The sequence below is a fragment of the Sesamum indicum genome, linkage group LG1, assembly GCF_000512975.1.
Source record: "Sesamum indicum cultivar Zhongzhi No. 13 linkage group LG1, S_indicum_v1.0, whole genome shotgun sequence".
NCBI lineage: Eukaryota > Viridiplantae > Streptophyta > Magnoliopsida > Lamiales > Pedaliaceae > Sesamum > Sesamum indicum.
The window spans coordinates 16774859-16792805 of NC_026145.1; the positions used below are offsets into that span (position 1 = coordinate 16774859).

At 36.1% G+C, this 17947-nt stretch overlaps 2 protein-coding genes across 3 annotated transcripts; one reads left to right on the forward strand and one right to left on the reverse strand.

Moving 5' to 3' along the window:
• LOC105170951 (titin homolog) lies at window positions 5384-9513 on the forward strand. Its single transcript, XM_011091912.2, has 7 exons — window positions 5384-5645; window positions 6270-6385; window positions 6477-6595; window positions 6682-6844; window positions 7203-7423; window positions 7537-7855; window positions 7943-9513. Exons 1-7 carry the CDS (start codon window positions 5487-5489, stop codon window positions 9273-9275), a joined length of 2430 nt encoding a protein of 809 aa, XP_011090214.1. The 5' UTR covers window positions 5384-5486; the 3' UTR covers window positions 9276-9513.
• LOC105170956 (pentatricopeptide repeat-containing protein At1g15510, chloroplastic) lies at window positions 10733-16177 on the reverse strand. 2 transcript variants are annotated; one of them, XM_011091927.2, is made up of 4 exons: window positions 12701-16177; window positions 12043-12201; window positions 11071-11239; window positions 10733-10963 (listed from the first exon to the last, which is right to left on the reverse strand). In XM_011091927.2, exon 1 carries the CDS (start codon window positions 15816-15818, stop codon window positions 13185-13187), a length of 2634 nt encoding a protein of 877 aa, XP_011090229.1. In that variant the 5' UTR covers window positions 15819-16177; the 3' UTR covers window positions 10733-10963; window positions 11071-11239; window positions 12043-12201; window positions 12701-13184. The 2 variants fall into 2 exon arrangements, with proteins under 2 accessions (XP_011090229.1, XP_020551893.1); XM_020696234.1 differs by having other exon boundaries at window positions 12043-12210.

The following is a 17947-nucleotide window of genomic DNA, read 5'->3' on the forward strand; positions in this document are numbered from 1 at the left end:
TGGGTGGCCTTCACTCGCTTGTCGGTTCTTCTTCCATTATTACAAACCCCTATCTATATACTTAATTACATTTCTCATTAATTCTTCTATGTACACCATTACTTAACAACTGCAGCTATATAACCACTTTTCCTTTCTTAATTGTTTTTTCTCTTTTCTTTTTTATTTTTCTGTATGATCGTCAAATCAAGTCATGATACCAATGGAAAAATAATTATATTTATACAGGCGGCGCTCTACTTTAATATTAGTTGAAAAAATAATTTAAATTGCGATGGTTAAAAGTATATTTATTATAAATTCAGCATGTAGGACATAGTTGACTGAATAACAACATAAGTCATGTATTAAATAAAATTGATAAATTAATTTTCACCTAAATTGTCTGTACATGACATAACCATGAATTTTGGCACCCCCATGACATGAGGTGATGGGAAGAGAGACTTGAGACTTGAGACTTCCTCCTGTTTGAAGTTGAAATTTAGAGAGGAAAAGAACAAACAATAAAGACCCTTTTAGACTTCAATTTTCTCCACGATGAATGAGTCAAACAATATCTGGCCCATCTCAAATCCCCAACTTCTTTTTCAAAATTACTTTTCTCAAATTAAATTTTAATATATATATATTATATATATTATTATACTTATCATATAATTAATTATTAATCATACATCAATCGCAAAATAAATATGATTAATTTGAATTTTTATCCAACTTAATCCGAATTAAAATCTGTAATTTTTTTTTTATAGTTATTCTTTTTATATATAGCTTAGTCATTGAAAAACACATATTGTCTTAAGTCTATTTTCACTTGTAAATCTTTTCAAACTGGTTGGGGCTTTGCCGCTTCGATACTTTGTGTAAGTGCATTTATGTTAGATTAGAAAAATATAATGTGGAAATATAATTAATAAATAGGCAATGGTAGCTGGACATTGTATTCTAAGTCCACTGATAGTGGCATCAGCATCACTATGAATGATTTTTAGGCTTTTTCTTTGGGAGAAAGTAGATAGATAGAATTGTATGACTTTTTTGTGTTTCTTTTGGGGGCAACTGGACAAATAAACTCTTGTGTTATACAACAATTACATTGTTATGGAGCAATAATACTTTATATATTCTCCAATACATTCATAGCCCATTTATGCACCCATTGAAATGGTAGTAAGATAGAACAAGATGTATCTTCTAGTCATGGATCGAATCGTTTAATCACAAATCAATTAGTTATAGTAGACCTATGATTAGATTATAATGAGTAATTTTGGTCAATTCTGTATTTTGATAAAGCTATAGTAACAAAAATTCACTCGTTGAATCAACTATTTTATGACAGTCGAAGTCCTCCATGACAACGTCTAAATAGGATTACTATGTTGATGGTCGTATCTAAGCCTTTTTATTTATCAAAAGAAAAGAAAATGCAAAGGCCATCTGTTTGGAATTTTACCCTGCAACCCCATCCCCACGCCACTCCACACCTTTTTTTCTCCATGATTCGGTTGACTAGCCAGAAAAATCATATGAAAATTTATGTGATGAAAATTTGCACAAGTTACTAAGAAAAGGTAAAAGCGACACAGTTTCTACATGTAAAGATTAATCAACGTTGAAAGAGCTGATTCTCTTGAGAGTCAATTAATGCAATTGTTTTTGCAGAGGCTATATGCATTGTGCTAAGTTGGAGTTCAATTATTTGGTGCGGAAACAGTAGTGATGGGTTCAACAAGATTTCCATGTATTCCTACAATTATTGTGACATAACTTATCATCAAATCGCACCTAACCAACAAAATTTGTGGTAAATGCATGACCAATTCATATGTGACATAACTTATCCTGATGGTATATAGATATATATATATATATCGTATGTGTACTAATTTTAGAATTATGTAAGGATTAGTCTATGCCTATATATTATTAAATATTTAACTAATTATGCAGGACTCATAGACAACTATTTATTTGGACCTTACTCAACTAAAACATAAATGAATATCATATATACATATCTGATAAAATAAAGTATTGTAAATGATATTTAAAGATTATAACAAGTGATATTCATTAAATTCTGAATGTCTATGAGAAACGAAATATATTTTTCAACTGTCGCAGATATCGAAAATAAACAAATATATATTGATAATTAATACAAAGATTCTTGGCCCTATCTCCCTAAAAAATATTTAATAAATTGAAATATAATATTTTTACTAACTATATTGCAGCAAATTTCAACTAACATTGATGATGATGCTTCAATTATAATTACCCAACAAAGGGATAAGTTAAGAGGGTAGCTTAGCAACTGGAGATAAGATTAATTAGCAGTAAACACCTAATAAAGAAGACCAATTAATTTAATTAATTGTTTGTGGTTGCTTAACTTCACTAATTTTTTTCATCATCTTCTAACCAAACTATCAAACTAACTCAAACTGGGAATTGGAGTACTCTATACCTGTGGGCTGTGACACTCCCTATTAAAATTGTAATTTTAAAAGTCAGTGTTTTTTCTTGTATTTTTTTTTAAAAATTAAATTGATTGTAATTTCATCATCATCATCTAATAACTATGACGATCGATGTTTACTACTCAAAATCAAGCATTTACAATTAGTCAATGATATTTATTAAAGTGAAAAGACAGTTATTATTGAAACAGAATAAACACTCCCACACATTGGTAGAATTTAAATTCATGACCACCTTACAGTTGTACAACCTCAGACTAAATTGGCCCACATTGACAAATCTTAGTGTATTTTAACTACACTTAATTTGGAGGAGTTTGGGGAAATTAGGCTAGCGGAATTAATTAGAGTATGATATATTATGTCAAAGTTATTAATATATATAGGAGAAGGTGGATTTGAATTAAAATTTTGCTAAATTTTCCTATATCATGTGAAGTGGAATGTGCAGGGAATAGGACATGTGAGAGGAAAGCTTATTAGGGTAGGGAATGGATGGTTGGCATGTGAATCTTTTATTCTGGTGAGATAGACTGCGAGCATTTGTTGGGTGAATTGCACAGAATTACATTATCCTTTCGCTCTTCAACACTTCAACCTGCACTTATCAGAAAACAACAAATATTTCCCTTTATTTGATCTTATATGTAGTATTATTCATGCTTTATTACCAACGGCACAATTATTTGTGGAATACAACTCTTCCACTCCTATTGTTATTTGACTTAATTTATAAAGTTAGCAAATTTGAACAACATATATATTGCTGTATTTGTACCCACTTCCGCTGCTGTGGATCATGCCATTTCAATTGTAGGATCTCCATTGTCATCATCTTATACATGATTCACAATATTTAATATTTTCACATTGGATTCACAAAAATTAAACCCTACCAACAATTACAGCTCTTCACCACATCATTCTTGTTCTTTATTAAATTTTTTTTTTGGACTAAAAATTAGTAGAAGAAGGCCGAACAACGTAACATTTTTCTCGTTGGTTGTGACCATAATTAAAAGTTTTTCGCTCCTTCTATATATTCTACAATTCAAAAGGTAAGCTTGTCACCACAATTCTATTAAAAGAAATAGTCCGTTCACTTGAACTACCATTTTGACAGCGTCGTCTCCATTATTATAATGAATTCGTTGGAGTTTTTGTAAACAAGTACCAGCAATCAATGTTTGACATAGTGTAATTTTGTGTGTGATATTTGAAAAATTAATAAAAATGGAATGGTGCAAAGTTGTGGACATTCCCTTTGATTCACGCCACAAACGCCATGATTCCATGCCCCCCTTTTCCTTGATTTACACCATACTCCTCATGCGCCTACCTGCTTCACATGTCACCTTTCTCAACCATCCCCCTTACCTTTCTTTTCTGCTTTCTGGTTTCTACTCCCACTCCACGCATATTATCTCAACCCTTTTCACACTAATTACCCCCAACTTCTCCATTCCTCTCTCTTTCTTCTTCTTCCATTATTTGTATTTTGACACTCCAATAGGTGTGTCGGACTTTCTTTTTTACTTTAATTTCTGAATAAATTAAAAGATTTGTGGGATATATGTCAGAGTAATATCATTGTATTCAATGTAATTTCAACAATTTTTTAGAGCATTCATGCATTAAAATCGAAAATGCTATAGCCTAAAGCAATTTTGATCGATGACTAACCCAATGTGTTCAAGTGCGTAAAATTTATTTATAATTCTAAGTACCTAATTCCCACAAATTGTTTATATTAAATTCTAGCTCTTTCTAAATATATGTATCTTGTTAATGTATAATAATCTACAATTTAACACAATATTTTCTTATCCCTTCTATCTCCGCGATTCCATCACAATTCTTTTTATAAAAAATTATGTTCAATTTCTAATATTCAAATTCACCTGCCAATCAGACTTGGGCCTTTCTCATGTGGGTTCAAGCCTCAATGTCAACTTAATATTTTATTCGTGCCGACAGCCCAACTCAATCCCCAAAAACTATAATATCCATGGCCCAGCCCAATTTGCATATAATTCTTTTCTGGCTTTAAATACAAACATAATTACCATTGTGGAGGAAAAACAAGTAAAGGTAAAATCAATTTCTAGTTTTCCTAAATAATCCCCAGATTTTGCTGAGAAGATAGTAATTAAAATTCAAGAAATTAGAAAAATAAGCACATCCCGCCCCGTTACCAAATGTTGCATTTTGCGACCGCTTAATTCATTACATACCATGTTTATAAATTTGACGATGTTTATATATTCAAAAGAATAAGTTGTATATATATAACGTGAATGTTTTGAATAAAATATCTTTTTACGATGAAATCAAACTACCCCATTTCATGAGAATTTTAAGTTCACAATTTTTTAGATAAAAGTTAACCAAAAGGAAATTATGGTCTCATCTCAAGAAACAGCTTTATTTTTCAGAATTTATGGAGAGGAAGGAGTGTCAATGGGACCATTGTTCAAATTCAATGCCTTTGGACTTGGTGACAAAAATTAAAAGGCTCTTTATACCAACTTTTACAACTCTTTTGTTCCATATTTTCAAATTACACTACATTTTCATAATTATATCTTGTTTTTCCCTTCTTTACTTTCAAACTTCTGACCTAATCTCACTTCAAATAAAATTCTTGAGATGGAGTTACTTTTCACCCCACCCCCCTTCCCCCAATCTTTTCACTTTTAACACCTAGTTATTAATAATTTTACCAATGCTCTTCCAAGGGCAAAATGGTCTTTTTTGGGGGCAACGAGCTTTAATGATAACTGGTGGCATCTTATGGGTTTTGAGCTGTGGGTCAGCGGATCTAGCCGTTACACTACCCAACATTTGAATAAAGGGAAAACTAAGAACTTTTTAAAATTCCGAAATGACCGTTGAGCCTTATCGGGTTTCCTCATCAAAAACACGCTGCTCTGCTCTGTTTTCCTCTGTTTCTCAGACAGAATTTTCTTCAGGTTGAAGAAGAGATTTTTGTGGATGGCGAATAATCTGGTGTTCAGCGATGAAGAGATGGCGGTCGACGAGTGCCTCGGTTACCCGAAAGCCTACGCCAAGCTCTGTCGTGATCGGAGTATTGGGCCCTTCAGCCACGGCCCGCCTTTCACTTTCACTCCTTATGCTCTTCCTCAATCAGAGGTAAATTCATGGATTTGCGAATATGGGCTTTATTATTTACTCTAATGTCTTCAAAGAGAAGCTTTGGTTGCATGATGTTGCCCACTTACAATGGTGGGTTAGATGAGAATTCTATTATGTGTTTGTGTTTCTTGAAGTAGAGGAAGAAATGTGATGTTGTTGGCAATATGAATCGAATCAGGTTGTGATTTGAAGTATACTTCGTTCCAGTTTGAGTTCTCTGAAGGTGATGGGCAATGACTTTTACTCATGACCCTCTACTTGGTTGCTGAGAAAATTAAAGGGAAATTGTTGAGTTTAATTGCTTGATTCCTTCAAGCTGATTGTGGATTTGAAGTGAAAATTGTAATTCTTCTTGAAATTTAGATATAATTGAAAGAACTGGAAATTTCATCTCAGTGATTATAGCTTTTGAATTCCTAAGTTCAACCATCAAGGATGCGGATATGTTTACAAGCTGAAAGTTTCACACTTTAGAATTTCTTTGCTGATCTTCCAAAACTATCTGTTTGGACTACAGCAAAATACACTATCCCCTAAGCTCCAATTCTTGAAAATTCAGTCTTTAAGTAACAAATTCTGTACTTTTAGCCGGTGTTTAAGTCATTGTTGTTGATGGTGCAGGATTCAAGAGCAAAGGAACTGGATGACATGTTTCCTGTTACTGACCCCAAAGCAAAGCCTACAACCAAGCCCAAGATCTTCTTGAGTCTCTTATGGAAACAGCTCAATCATCTTGGGTAAGGCAATAATTTTCCCATGTTTTTTTTTTATATTTCAGTTATCTTGAAGCACAGGTGTCTTATAATTCGTGGACAATCTAAAATCCAGGTATGCCGGCTTTGATCCAGAAATAATTCGTGTGGATCCTTACGGCAATGTGCTATACTATCATGCCGATGCTGCTTCCCCTCTTGCTTGGGAGATTGATCATTGGTTTCCTTGCTCAAGTAATTGCGTTTTATGTGTTTATTTTAGATTTTAGAGAAATTTCAGTTTGGAGTGGAGGACTTTAATTTTTGGTTTATAACCGCAGGAGGAGGATTGACGGTTCCATGCAACCTCAGAATATTGCAATGGCAAGTCTGCAAAAGGAAGCATAACAAGCTAGAGTTTCTCATACCTTGGTGGGATTTTCAAGTGGGCATTTCCATTAACCAGTTTTTGTCCATCTTTGCTTCATCCAACTCGGATTTCAGGTTGGTAATGTAATAAATTCACAGCGTTTCATGATTCGACCATGATATGATATACTTGGTTAGATTTGTTGGAGTGTGGAAACTTGGCCTAATGCTATTAAAGAATTTTAGCATACACCTTATGTCAGGATTGTTTTGGTTTTTCTGCAATTGTACATATATCACTGGAGACTCGTATATAAGTGATGGATGGTTATCTATTACATTGTGCGATAATTCATTCTTAGTAAGAGATTTTAAGCAACGGCAGGCGCATATGTAATTCAGCTTTGGACAACAAAAAGTTCGTGTTTCTTTTTGCCTAGACTTTGCAATCCTGTTTTGCAATTTCCTGATAACATTCTATTTTCTTCTTCAGGCGGAGAGCATTTTCATGGTTGTTTTCGGAAGGTGAATGTGAAGAACTGAATGCTTCACAGACAGTTGATTCCCACACTTTCCCACAACATTTCTTAGAATCGAAAGGGAAACTAGGCTTGGCTCCAGCTGCTGTTGTTCTTTCTCGAAGAGAACCTTTTGATGCTCCATTTAAATCAGTGGATGTTAACCGAAGGCCTAGATCAAGCACTCCGATAGTAGGTCAGTTGCAAATGATCAAAATACTCCACATCTTCTTCTTAGTATGACCAAAAATCAATTTCCACAAGCTTCAACTATTAGCTTCTCTTAACATCTCATTCTGATTGTGGCAGCTGTGAAGAAAATGAAACAGCTCCCGAAAGAAAATGAAGATCCGTTAATAGTGTCCAATCCGTATCAAGCAATTGTCATGGCCAGAGATTCTTTAAAACAGAGAGAAGAAACAGCAAAGATGCAGGCAGAAATACAGAAATTAGATAATGAAGTCGGTGAATTGCAGCAGAAGACCGAGGAGGAGAAACTTTCGATCCAAGAACTGGAGTTGGTGCTGATAAAGAAGAGAAGACGAGCTGAAAAGTGTCGACGACTGGCAGAGTCACAGTCTTCCTACAGGGCAATGTTGGAAAAGATGATTAGAGATGCCATGCACCAGTAAGATTGTGTAAAAACCCAATCACATGAGCAGCACATAATCATCTTGTGTTATCTGAATTGTTTCGTTATCTTTTCTTCTTGCAGGAGTGTTGTCTACAAGGAACAAGTGAGGTTGAATCAAGCAGCGGCAAGTGCTCTTTTGGCCAGACTTGAAGCCCAGAAAGCAATTTGTGATTCTGCTGAGAGGGAACTCCATAGGAAGTACAAACAAAGAGATGAGCTAGAGAAACAGATTAGACCTGAATGGGAGCAAGCAAGGAAAAGGACAAGAATGGATGATGCCCTTAATGAAGAGAAAGATGATAAGATTGCTCTGTATTTGCCAGAAAACGAGCAAACGAAGCAACCAGAGGAGGAAATGAATGATGCTTCACTTGCAGAAAATGCCAAGCAGAAGATTCTGTATTTGCCAGAAGCTGAGTCCACTGCCCCTTTGCACAAGGAATTGAGAAAGTTCTTGGAGGAAGATCAGAGTGCTTCACCTGCAAGTTTACTGCAAAATGAGGAACTAGGGCAGGAAGGGACCAAAGGACATAGAGAGATGACAAACAATGTTAGCTTATTGAAGTCTGCTGCAGTTGCAGGAGAGAATAGGTATGTAATTGAAGAAAGACTTGAAAAGTTGGAGATGCAAGATGGAGGGAAAATATACAATATTCAGTTCCCATTTAATCATGAACCAGACAAAGAGGAGGACGAAGAGAGCAGAAGACAACGTGGGAAAGGAAATGTTGAGAAATGGCTGCAATTTCTTCTCCAAGGTACAGCAGAGGATGCTGACTTGAATACTCAAAGCACTGATGAAAAGGAAACCACAAAGAGCGATGAATTAATCAAGAAGCTGAATCTGGTATATCCACTGACAGAGATCAAAGTTTCAAGAGCTCAGGAATCACAATGTACTGAGACTGAAAAGGAGGTTGAAAAGTTAGATGATCAGGCTGTGATACTGGACAAAAATGACGAGAAAAAAACAGGCGGTGCTGTTGAAACGGCAGCCAGGAATTCAGTCTCAGATGGAGGAAAAGAGAATGGGAAGAAGCATTCAGTAGTTAATATGGCAAGTAACACTCCATTTAAGAACCCTCCTTACAGAATTGTGCCAGAGAAGATTAAAGTAAAGGAATCAGTTTCCATAAGCAAAGGAGCAGGAAGAATGAGTAGCCCTGATGTGAATGCTGCAAGAAGAGAGAAAATCGGCAAGGAGAGGGAACTTTTGAGGTCAGAGAGTGCCAGAGCATTTAGGCGAATCCCATCTTCTCCCTCTCTTATCTTGGAAGGCATGAAAAAGAGGGTGGACTGCATAGGAAAGAAACCGTTGGTACTTGATGACAATGATGGTGATGACGGCCATGCAGCCAGAAACAGCTTCCTTAAATCATCGATCAAAACAATAAAGAGAGCTGTGAGGATTTAGGTTGTTTGTGCAGCAGTTATCCTTTTGTGTGTGTGATTTGTTGAGAGAGATGCTCTCCTAACTAAATAAGGGTGTGAAATTTGTCATTTGTTCTTTATTGTTTTGGTTGTGAGATATGTAATAACAGCTTGTTGTTTGACAGAATCCATTAAGTAGAAAAAATGTTCAAAACAGAGCAAGTTGCATTGACTGAGAGACATGTATGATGGTATGTTATTTCATGTATTTTAATGCTACAGAATAGTTTACAGCAGATGCCCACTCAATTGCAAGGAAGAAGGCATTTATGTCCCCAGTTCACCATCCCCCATATTTACATGCATTTACAAACAAAAATTACAAGCTGAGATTCTGAATCCACTTTGCCGTTGCGTTCTCCATTTGTGGCTGACCTGCGTTTCAAAGCTCCTCCATAATTTGCCATTGTGTTGTCCACTTGTTTCAGGACACAGTCACCGTTCTAGCTGCTTTAATGCACTAGTAATGGATACGTGCCTTACATGTGATTCATATGTTTTTACTAAAATAATATTATAATTTTAAATTTTAATAATTAAATCCAAAATATATTTTTCACAATAAAAAGAAATGAATTCGCCAAATGTTGGTCGACTTGAATAATTGTCTTAATATATAGGAAAATGTAAACAAGTTAAAAATACCAACTTTAAATAATATTATAACATGAATATATTGTAATTTTCATTAGTTTTTTTCTTTTTTTCTTTTTATCTTGATCCTTGATAACATTTTCTTCTTGCTTTTCTTCGTGGATTTTGTCCTATACTTTCTTTTAAAGTTGTTAAGAGTTTCTTCATCATCACTCGACTTTGTATCTCAAACTGTTCTTGCTTTTCCTTCTAAGTTATTCTTCTTCTGCCTTTTTCTTAGTCGAGATCTCCTCATCTTTATCATTAATTTCAATTGATGTCGGGCCTTCTTACTAATAATTTCATTAATTCTTTTTATTCTCATTTTCTGGTAGGTGTTGTTTCTTTTAAATTGCCTCTGGTATAATGGTTAGTCTACTCTTGTTCACTTCTTCCTTTTCGTTAACTGCAATGAGAAATCGAAACACTGTGATTGTAGGCTTAATTCTCTGTAATATTTTCACTGATATTCTCTCTATAATAATTAATATACTACATTAGGTGATCATTTATTTATTTTAAATATAATTCATATAAAATACTTCCTCCAAGATTGTCACGTTTATCTTGATGACTGTTATAATAAAAAGTTATTTAATAAAATTAATCTGTTCAATTGATGTCAGATTTTTTTCTACAAGGCATCCAGCATATACGGCTATTGTTTCCTCAAACAACGTAATCGATGCACTGTCAGCTTCTTGAAGGATATTTAAATAAATACTCAATTAAAATTTTTTTAATGAATTAAATAAAATTATATAAAGAAGTAAACAAATGTTGGTGCAAGTACCAAGTCATTGTAGGAATGATCAAATAGATTTTCATAGTTTGAGAGGACTTTATACATATTGTTGAACTAATCTATACTTCACCAGTTTATTTCCAGTGAAAACTTTTCAGATGTTTCACTTGTATTCCTACCTTTTCTTGAAGATTTTTGCAAATGTGTTCTCTAAAAGCTAGCCTTAATTGCAAAGACTGCAAACTTTCCTGCAACTTTTTGGTTTCCTCCTCATCTTGTTTCGCTTTTTCTGCCTGTTCATACATAAAATTGAAACAGAAAAGAAAGTGAAGATTAGTTGGAAGACATTTTCAGTCAATGTAGCAAACAAGGATTCTCAGGCTGGGATTGTGCTTCGTACAAGCTGCTTGTATTTTAACAGCTCCGTGTGATCTGTTTGTCTCTGAGCAGGCCCATGTTCTACACCTCGGACACCGACTGACTTGCGAAATTCAAGGAACAAAAGGTTTCTCCTAAGTCGGCCACATTTGGGCTAATGTGAACAAACATCGAAGTCTTACAATCTCCTCCTGCATTAAAATTCCCTGGGTGTAATTAATATTCAAAAAGCTATATGAAGAAACAACTTCTTCCCCGTTACAGAATATTTATCAAGATTGCATTTCTAGCTATAGTATCATAACCATAAAAATAATTAAAAACTACTTCTACTTTTATCACTATTTATCAAAATCCTTATCTCGAAATGCATAGTAATAGTACACACCATCCTGATGGAAGAAAGGGTCTGTCACAACTAAATAAGTGTTGAGCTAAACAATAGAAATATTCAACTCACCTAGAGAACTTTGCAGAATATGTGAATTTCTTTTTTTTTTTTTTTAAGCATATGTGTGAGTTTTGATTCCTGCTTGTCAGCTGAATACACTAATTAGAAAATAACCTTGGGATATAGTATATAGCCACAAAAGTAAAACGTAAGCACACAGAGAAGGAAAGGCACTAATGTGTATCGAACATGAGATGTTTTGGAGGCAAGAGCAGAGATAACATCCCCCAGTGTTCATAAGGACTTGTTTATGAACTGGGATTCCTTCGGCCTATCCCCTTCAACTCAATCCTACAAACACACTCTTCCAGCCACATTTAGCTTCTTGTCCTTTGCCCACTTACTAAATTCTCTCCCATGAGAGTCACATGCAACAAGCTGCAATTATATTAGGACTTAAAAAAGGATACGTATTAATTCCATTAACTGAGAATACGCATTCAAACCAATAATCACCGATAATTACCAATAATCAGAGAGATCTGAATCAGATGAATAAACAAAGAAAAAGCAATGTAGATTGCAGAAGGTGATCAAAATTACCAGTGAGAACAGCTACGTAGCTCATTACTCATTAGCACTGGTTGATCCAACAGATCTTACTCGACTTCCTAATGAGAGTAGGCCCCATATCTCATCTATACCATAAACACCAAGCCTCAAGAAGTCGAGGGCCTGCGCAGCGACTGCTTTATTCCGAACCTGCATTTGCTGATTATTAACCCTTTTTCAATAAAAGTGACAGATATTCAAATAAGTTATCACTCATGTTCCTGTTCCTGTTTGCTAGTTTATGGTTACTACCATCTTCTAAGGCATTTTACGTCATTTAACTCGTAAATATCAAAGCATAAGGATTCAATTCAGTACCTTTTTCACTTGTCTGCATTTGTGTATGTCGTTTAAACAAGTAACAACACTACTTATTTGCAACAACGCACATAGACATGTAGGAGAACACCAAAGAATAAGGATATAAATTTCTAGTTTCAAATCCAATTTGCTTTATCATACCTTTCATGTATGTCAAATCCCCTCCTCCCTCTGAATTTTCATAGTACTAAACACTGAAAACAATTCCTACGTGATATTTTCCAAAGAGGCTCAATTACACATTTAATGATTGCAACAATTAAACCGTATGAAGTCTTGCGAATTCATTAAACATAGAAAATCAACCTGAGAAAAATAAAGAACTTACTTTTATCTGCACGACAACTTCTCTCCGTATAACCTTTTCATAGTCTTCAGATAATTCGTGGACTTGTGCCATACGAAGTCATGTTGAGGACTTCATTGAACACAGAAAATCATCAGCAAGGAAAAGAAGAAATCTGACCGAGTATCTCTGAATTAGCAGAGAATGAATGAATGGCGAGAAAACAAAGAATCACAAGGCAAGAGAAGTTTTGGAAGTCAGGGAGAAGGGAAGTCAAAAAATATGTAGGCAAATAGGCACTTGTTCATAATTTTTTTTAAATATAATAGGGCAAGTGAAGGGGTAAATTAGGCAAATTGAAAAAAGAAAGAAACCAAAATCCCTATTCATTCTTTTAAAGATATATAGATAGATAGATATAGATATTGTTTGCTACTTCTTCCAGATCTTTCCACCATGGAACATAACACGCCTTATATATAAATAAGATATCTATATGAATAGAATTCGCCAAGTTATCTCTTCGTCAAGATGGGGCCCAATAACCCTCATCTCCGCAAGAGCAGCTCCCATCCTTGAAATGGTGGAAATGTTCAGTGTCTCTGACAGAAATCTCTCTCCTAACAACCTTCGATATGAATTTGATTGTATTATGACAGCTTTCGCACATGTAGAGATTTTTTGTTACCCAAATAGGCATCCCAGGGGGAGTGTTTATGAGCCCAAATGCAACAGCCAGTCTCTCACTGTGCCCACAGAAAACATCTGCTTTTGAAGCCTCAACTTCATTTCTAAAATTTCTATCTGGATCACTATGACCTGTTGTCTTCATTTTCTCATAAAATCCCTGCAGGATAGCAGATATTTCTGTTATTTGCGGGTGGGAACTGTCACCACTAAGAAAGGCGTGGACTTTTCCTTTAACTTCCACCCAACTGCACCCAGGATCAATGGTAAGCCCCATCTCTCCCATGGTCTTCCTCAATTTAGCAACTTCATCCCACTTACCGCAGTCAGAATACAGATTGCACAGCAGAATATAATACCCGACACTCCTGTTATCCATCCCAAAAATATGCCGTGCAGCAAGCTCACCAAGTTCAACTTGTCTGTGAATCCTACATGCATTCAACAAGGCTCCCCATATAGCTGGATCTGGCGTCATAGGCATTTTTTCAATAACCTCATAAGCATCCTTCAGCTTTCCCGCACGACCAAGCAAATCCACCACACATGCATAATGTTTCAGATTTGGAGCAACAGAAAACTCTGTTTCCATGCTTTTAAAATACTGCAATCCTTCGGTCACCATACCAGATCTGCTACAAGCACACAGCAGAGCTATAAATGTAATCTCATCTGGCCTTACTCCTGATTTTATCATTCTATTAAATAACTCCATGGCAAGAGCACCTTGGCCCCTCTGGGCATGGCCAGTCAGCAAAATATTCCAAGAAGCAGCATCTTGTTTCTGTGTCTTAAACTGATTCCTAGCAGGCTCCATCCTCCCACACCTCACATACATGTCGAGGATTGCATTGGGCAGAAAACCATCAAATACTAATCCACTCCTCAATACATAGGCATGGATTTCCTTTCCACACATCAATGCCCCTATCCTGGCACATGCCGAAAGTACAGAGACCAAGGTAACGTCGTTTGGGTTTAGAATGATCATCATTTGCCTAAAATAAATCAATGCTTCAAAGCTTCTGTTATTAATCCGAAGCCCAAGAATAATTGATGTCCAAGATACTACATTTTTATCAGGAATCTGGTGAAAGACTTCTAAAGCCTTATCAATGCATTTACACTTGGAATAGAAGTCAATGAGAGCGTTAGCAACCATAAGATGCCCTATAAGTCCTGTCCTTTTGGCCAACTCATGAAGTTTCATGCCTAGATCTAGAAAACCAAGAGAAGCACACGCAGATAAAACACTGGCAATAGTGATCTCATCTGGCATAACACCTTCTAGCTCCATCACCTTATAGGTTTCGACAGCTTTTTGAGCCAACCCATTGTTGCAATAACCTGAAATCATCGATGTCCAAGACACCACATCTTTAGACTCAATTCTTACAAAAACTTTTTCTGCTTCACCCCACCTTCCAATACTTGAATACATCTGAATCAATGAGTTACTCACTGACTCATCAGCCCCATATTCCATCTTCGCAACGTACCCATGAACTGCCCTTCCAAGTCTCTCATTACCAAAGGCCTCACATGCTGAAATCACACTAGTCATGGTCATCAAATCCGGATCAAAACAACACTCCCTCATGGAAAAGAACAACCGCAACCCTTCCAAATACTCTCCATTTTCAAAATACCCAGCAATCATCGCATTCCATGAGATCTTATCCCTCCTACACATTCCGTCAAATAACATCCTAGCACTCCGCAGATCACCACACTTGACATACATAGTGATCAAAGCATTTACAACATCAATATCAGCCTCAAACCCAAACCTTAACACATGAGCATGAATCTCCGTACCCCATTCCCAGTTGCTCAACCCACCGCAAGCTCTCAACACACAAGGAAAAGTATACACATCAGGCCTAACACCAAACCCACCAAGCCACAACATTCTCCCATACAACTCAAGTGCCTCATCGAGAAACCCGTTCTTTGCATACCCACCAATCAAAACATTCCAAGAAAACACATCTCTTTCCTCCATTTTCCCAAACACGTACCACGCATCACTCAGATTCCCCAACCTCACAAACATGCTCAAGAGCGCATTTCCTAGCCTTAAACTCATCTGGCTTATCAAATTCGACACCAAAGAGTAAACTAGCGACCCTTCATTAGACGCCCTCTTGAATTCGCACAACCTTACTAAAGAAACAAATGTTTCCTCCTCTATATCACTTTGAGGCCCTTTCCCGACAGAAGTCAGGAAACTTATAGCTTGATTTAACTCATTTTGAATGCATAGCTGATTTAAATACGAGTTGGGGTCGGTTGTGAAGGAGGAACTGGAGTTCAGAAGAGACTTCTGGTGGCTTTTTCTGAGGGAAAATTGGTTGTTATTGGATATGACTTGAACAAAATTCTGAGTTTTGAGATTGGGGAGTTTTGAAAAATTGGGGGTTGGGCGGTCGGAATTGAGAGAAATTGGTGGGGTTTTCGTTGAGACAGCCATTTTAGCTGAAGCATGGCAAGAATGGAGCAAGGGTTTTAGTTGAGGTTTAATTGCTCATTAACTTTTGGCTGAAACATAAAAGTAAGCAAAATAGCGAAGATTACTGCAGATTGATTCCTTCAGGATAAGGCGGAGTGAGAGCGTTTCCCCGATAGCGCGCAGATTGATTACTTCACATAAGATAGTGAAGCTGATTAAGAAAGGAAATGAGAAGCCATGGTTTTGGGCTTTGAAGTTGCAGAGCAAGGGATGGAAGTTTTTGAAGAAGTCAGTGGTTGGTTGAGCGGGATGGTTTTATGATGAGTTTTATGGAGAAGTGTTTCTCCAGGGAAACTGGTTGGTTGAGCGGGCTAGTTTTATGATGAGTTTGTGTGGGAATTTATGAGGGCTTAGTAAGGATTTTTATCTTATTCTCGTATCATATGTCACACACATGTAAGGCATGCAACCCTAATTTTAAATAATTTAATTGTCTTTTTAATTTTTAAAAAGAACAAATATGGACAATCAAATATTAATGATACCAAAATGTGATAAAAAAATGCCGACGTAAATACGACAGCAATGATTTTGCCAAACGAATTTACTGATATATTTTCAACTTAAGTAAGATATATTTTCTTGAAAAATTCTTTAGTAAAATAATATGTCGTCCTTTGATTTTTTTTTTTCTTTTCTCCAAATTTACATTACTATTCTTGAAGTGAAATGTGAAAAATCTTAAATTAAGAGCCCATATGATATATTAAGTTTCACATATTGGATTTATGTGTGAGCATTGAGTTGAATTTTCAAAACATAATAAAACAAAACATAAATGATATTTTCAATTTTAACCAGATATATTTTCTTGAAAAAATCATCAATAAACAGAAAGTAAGTTTCTTGGGCCTGCAAATTTAGTAAAACAGAAAGTAAATTTGTGGGCCTAACCTCCCTACTAATAGGCCCGTTGGGTTGGTGTGCCTTGTTTTAGGCTTAATCTATGAAAAGTTTAGGGGGCATCATCACTTCCTCCCCTTCCCTTCCACTCCAAGAGTGGAAATCGTAGAGCTGGACTGCTGGTGTAGACAGGACATCCTGCAAAAATAAGGGACCTTTCATGCTCATTAGTAGGACAAATCCCGCTGGGTCTGTTGAGCAATGCTGACCAGTCGAAGGACTCTAATAGGTGAATCCTTCTACCCAAAGGAACTAGAGCGTGTGGATCTAAGAGTTTTTTTTTTTTTAATTAACTTGGCTACTTGAATTTTCTGTTATGCTTTATTGTTTCCACTATAGGGCAGGGAATCTTGACGTACTTTGCCCAGCTGATGCATGCCTACTTGTTTTAGTTACTCCTGTCATTTGCGAGGAAAATATGATTTTGTTAGCAGGAGAGAATATATCTCACAATAAATCAGTAGGATATAACTCAAGTAGAAAGTTAACCTAAGCATGTTTTGTTAGCATTATGATGAAATAGATGTGCCAACAGAAGGCGGTTGGAAACTAAAGTGACTGAGTTACTGGTAGCTGCTTCCATGTTGTATATGCTAGCTGGTGATGGCTGAATTGGATGCGTTCGCCAACTAGTAGCGATTCATGCGTGCACCAGCTGGTGGCAGCTTATGTAAGTGCGTACACTAGCTGGGTCGACTTATTCGAAGTGTGCGCCAACTAGGGGCGACTTATTAGGAGGGTGACCGATTGGTGGTGACTTATTACAAGTGTGTGCTGACTGGTGAAATCTTACGTAAATGTGTATGCAAGCTAGGAATGACTAATGTAAAAATATATGTCAGCTGGTGGCGACGACTTATTTAGAGTTAGTTAGCAACTGAAAACTGATTCTGCAAGTAACACAAGATAGGAAGCAAGAATTACCTTTATATTATAATATAATACTTGATTACAAGGATAGTGTAGATAGAGATTAGGGATTTCAAGAATAAAACTTTCTAAGGTTAGGAACATTCCATGGTCAAGAAAGGCTTCTAACATCCCATGCTTGTTCCTTGCCCTTGCAAGAATTGTGGTGGCGCGAGCGTTTTTTCTTTTACTTGGACCTTTATTCTTTGTCTATGTAGTTTTTCAGGTAGCTGGCTTGTATAAGCCTTCTTACTCTTGCCTGAGTTGGCGGCACCAGT

Bases quoted from the DNA above. Each gene is read 5' to 3' on its own strand.
- LOC105170951 (XM_011091912.2), top strand. From the start codon at position 5,487: ATGGCGAATAATCTGGTGTTCAGCGATGAAGAGATGGCGGTCGACGAG. The intron at 5,646-6,269 runs GTAAATTCATGG...TTGATGGTGCAG, and splicing joins ATGCTCTTCCTCAATCAGAG to GATTCAAGAGCAAAGGAACT. The intron at 7,856-7,942 runs GTAAGATTGTGT...TTCTTCTTGCAG, and splicing joins ATTAGAGATGCCATGCACCA to GAGTGTTGTCTACAAGGAAC.
- LOC105170956 (XM_011091927.2), bottom strand. From the start codon at position 15,818: ATGGCTGTCTCAACGAAAACCCCACCAATTTCTCTCAATTCCGACCGC.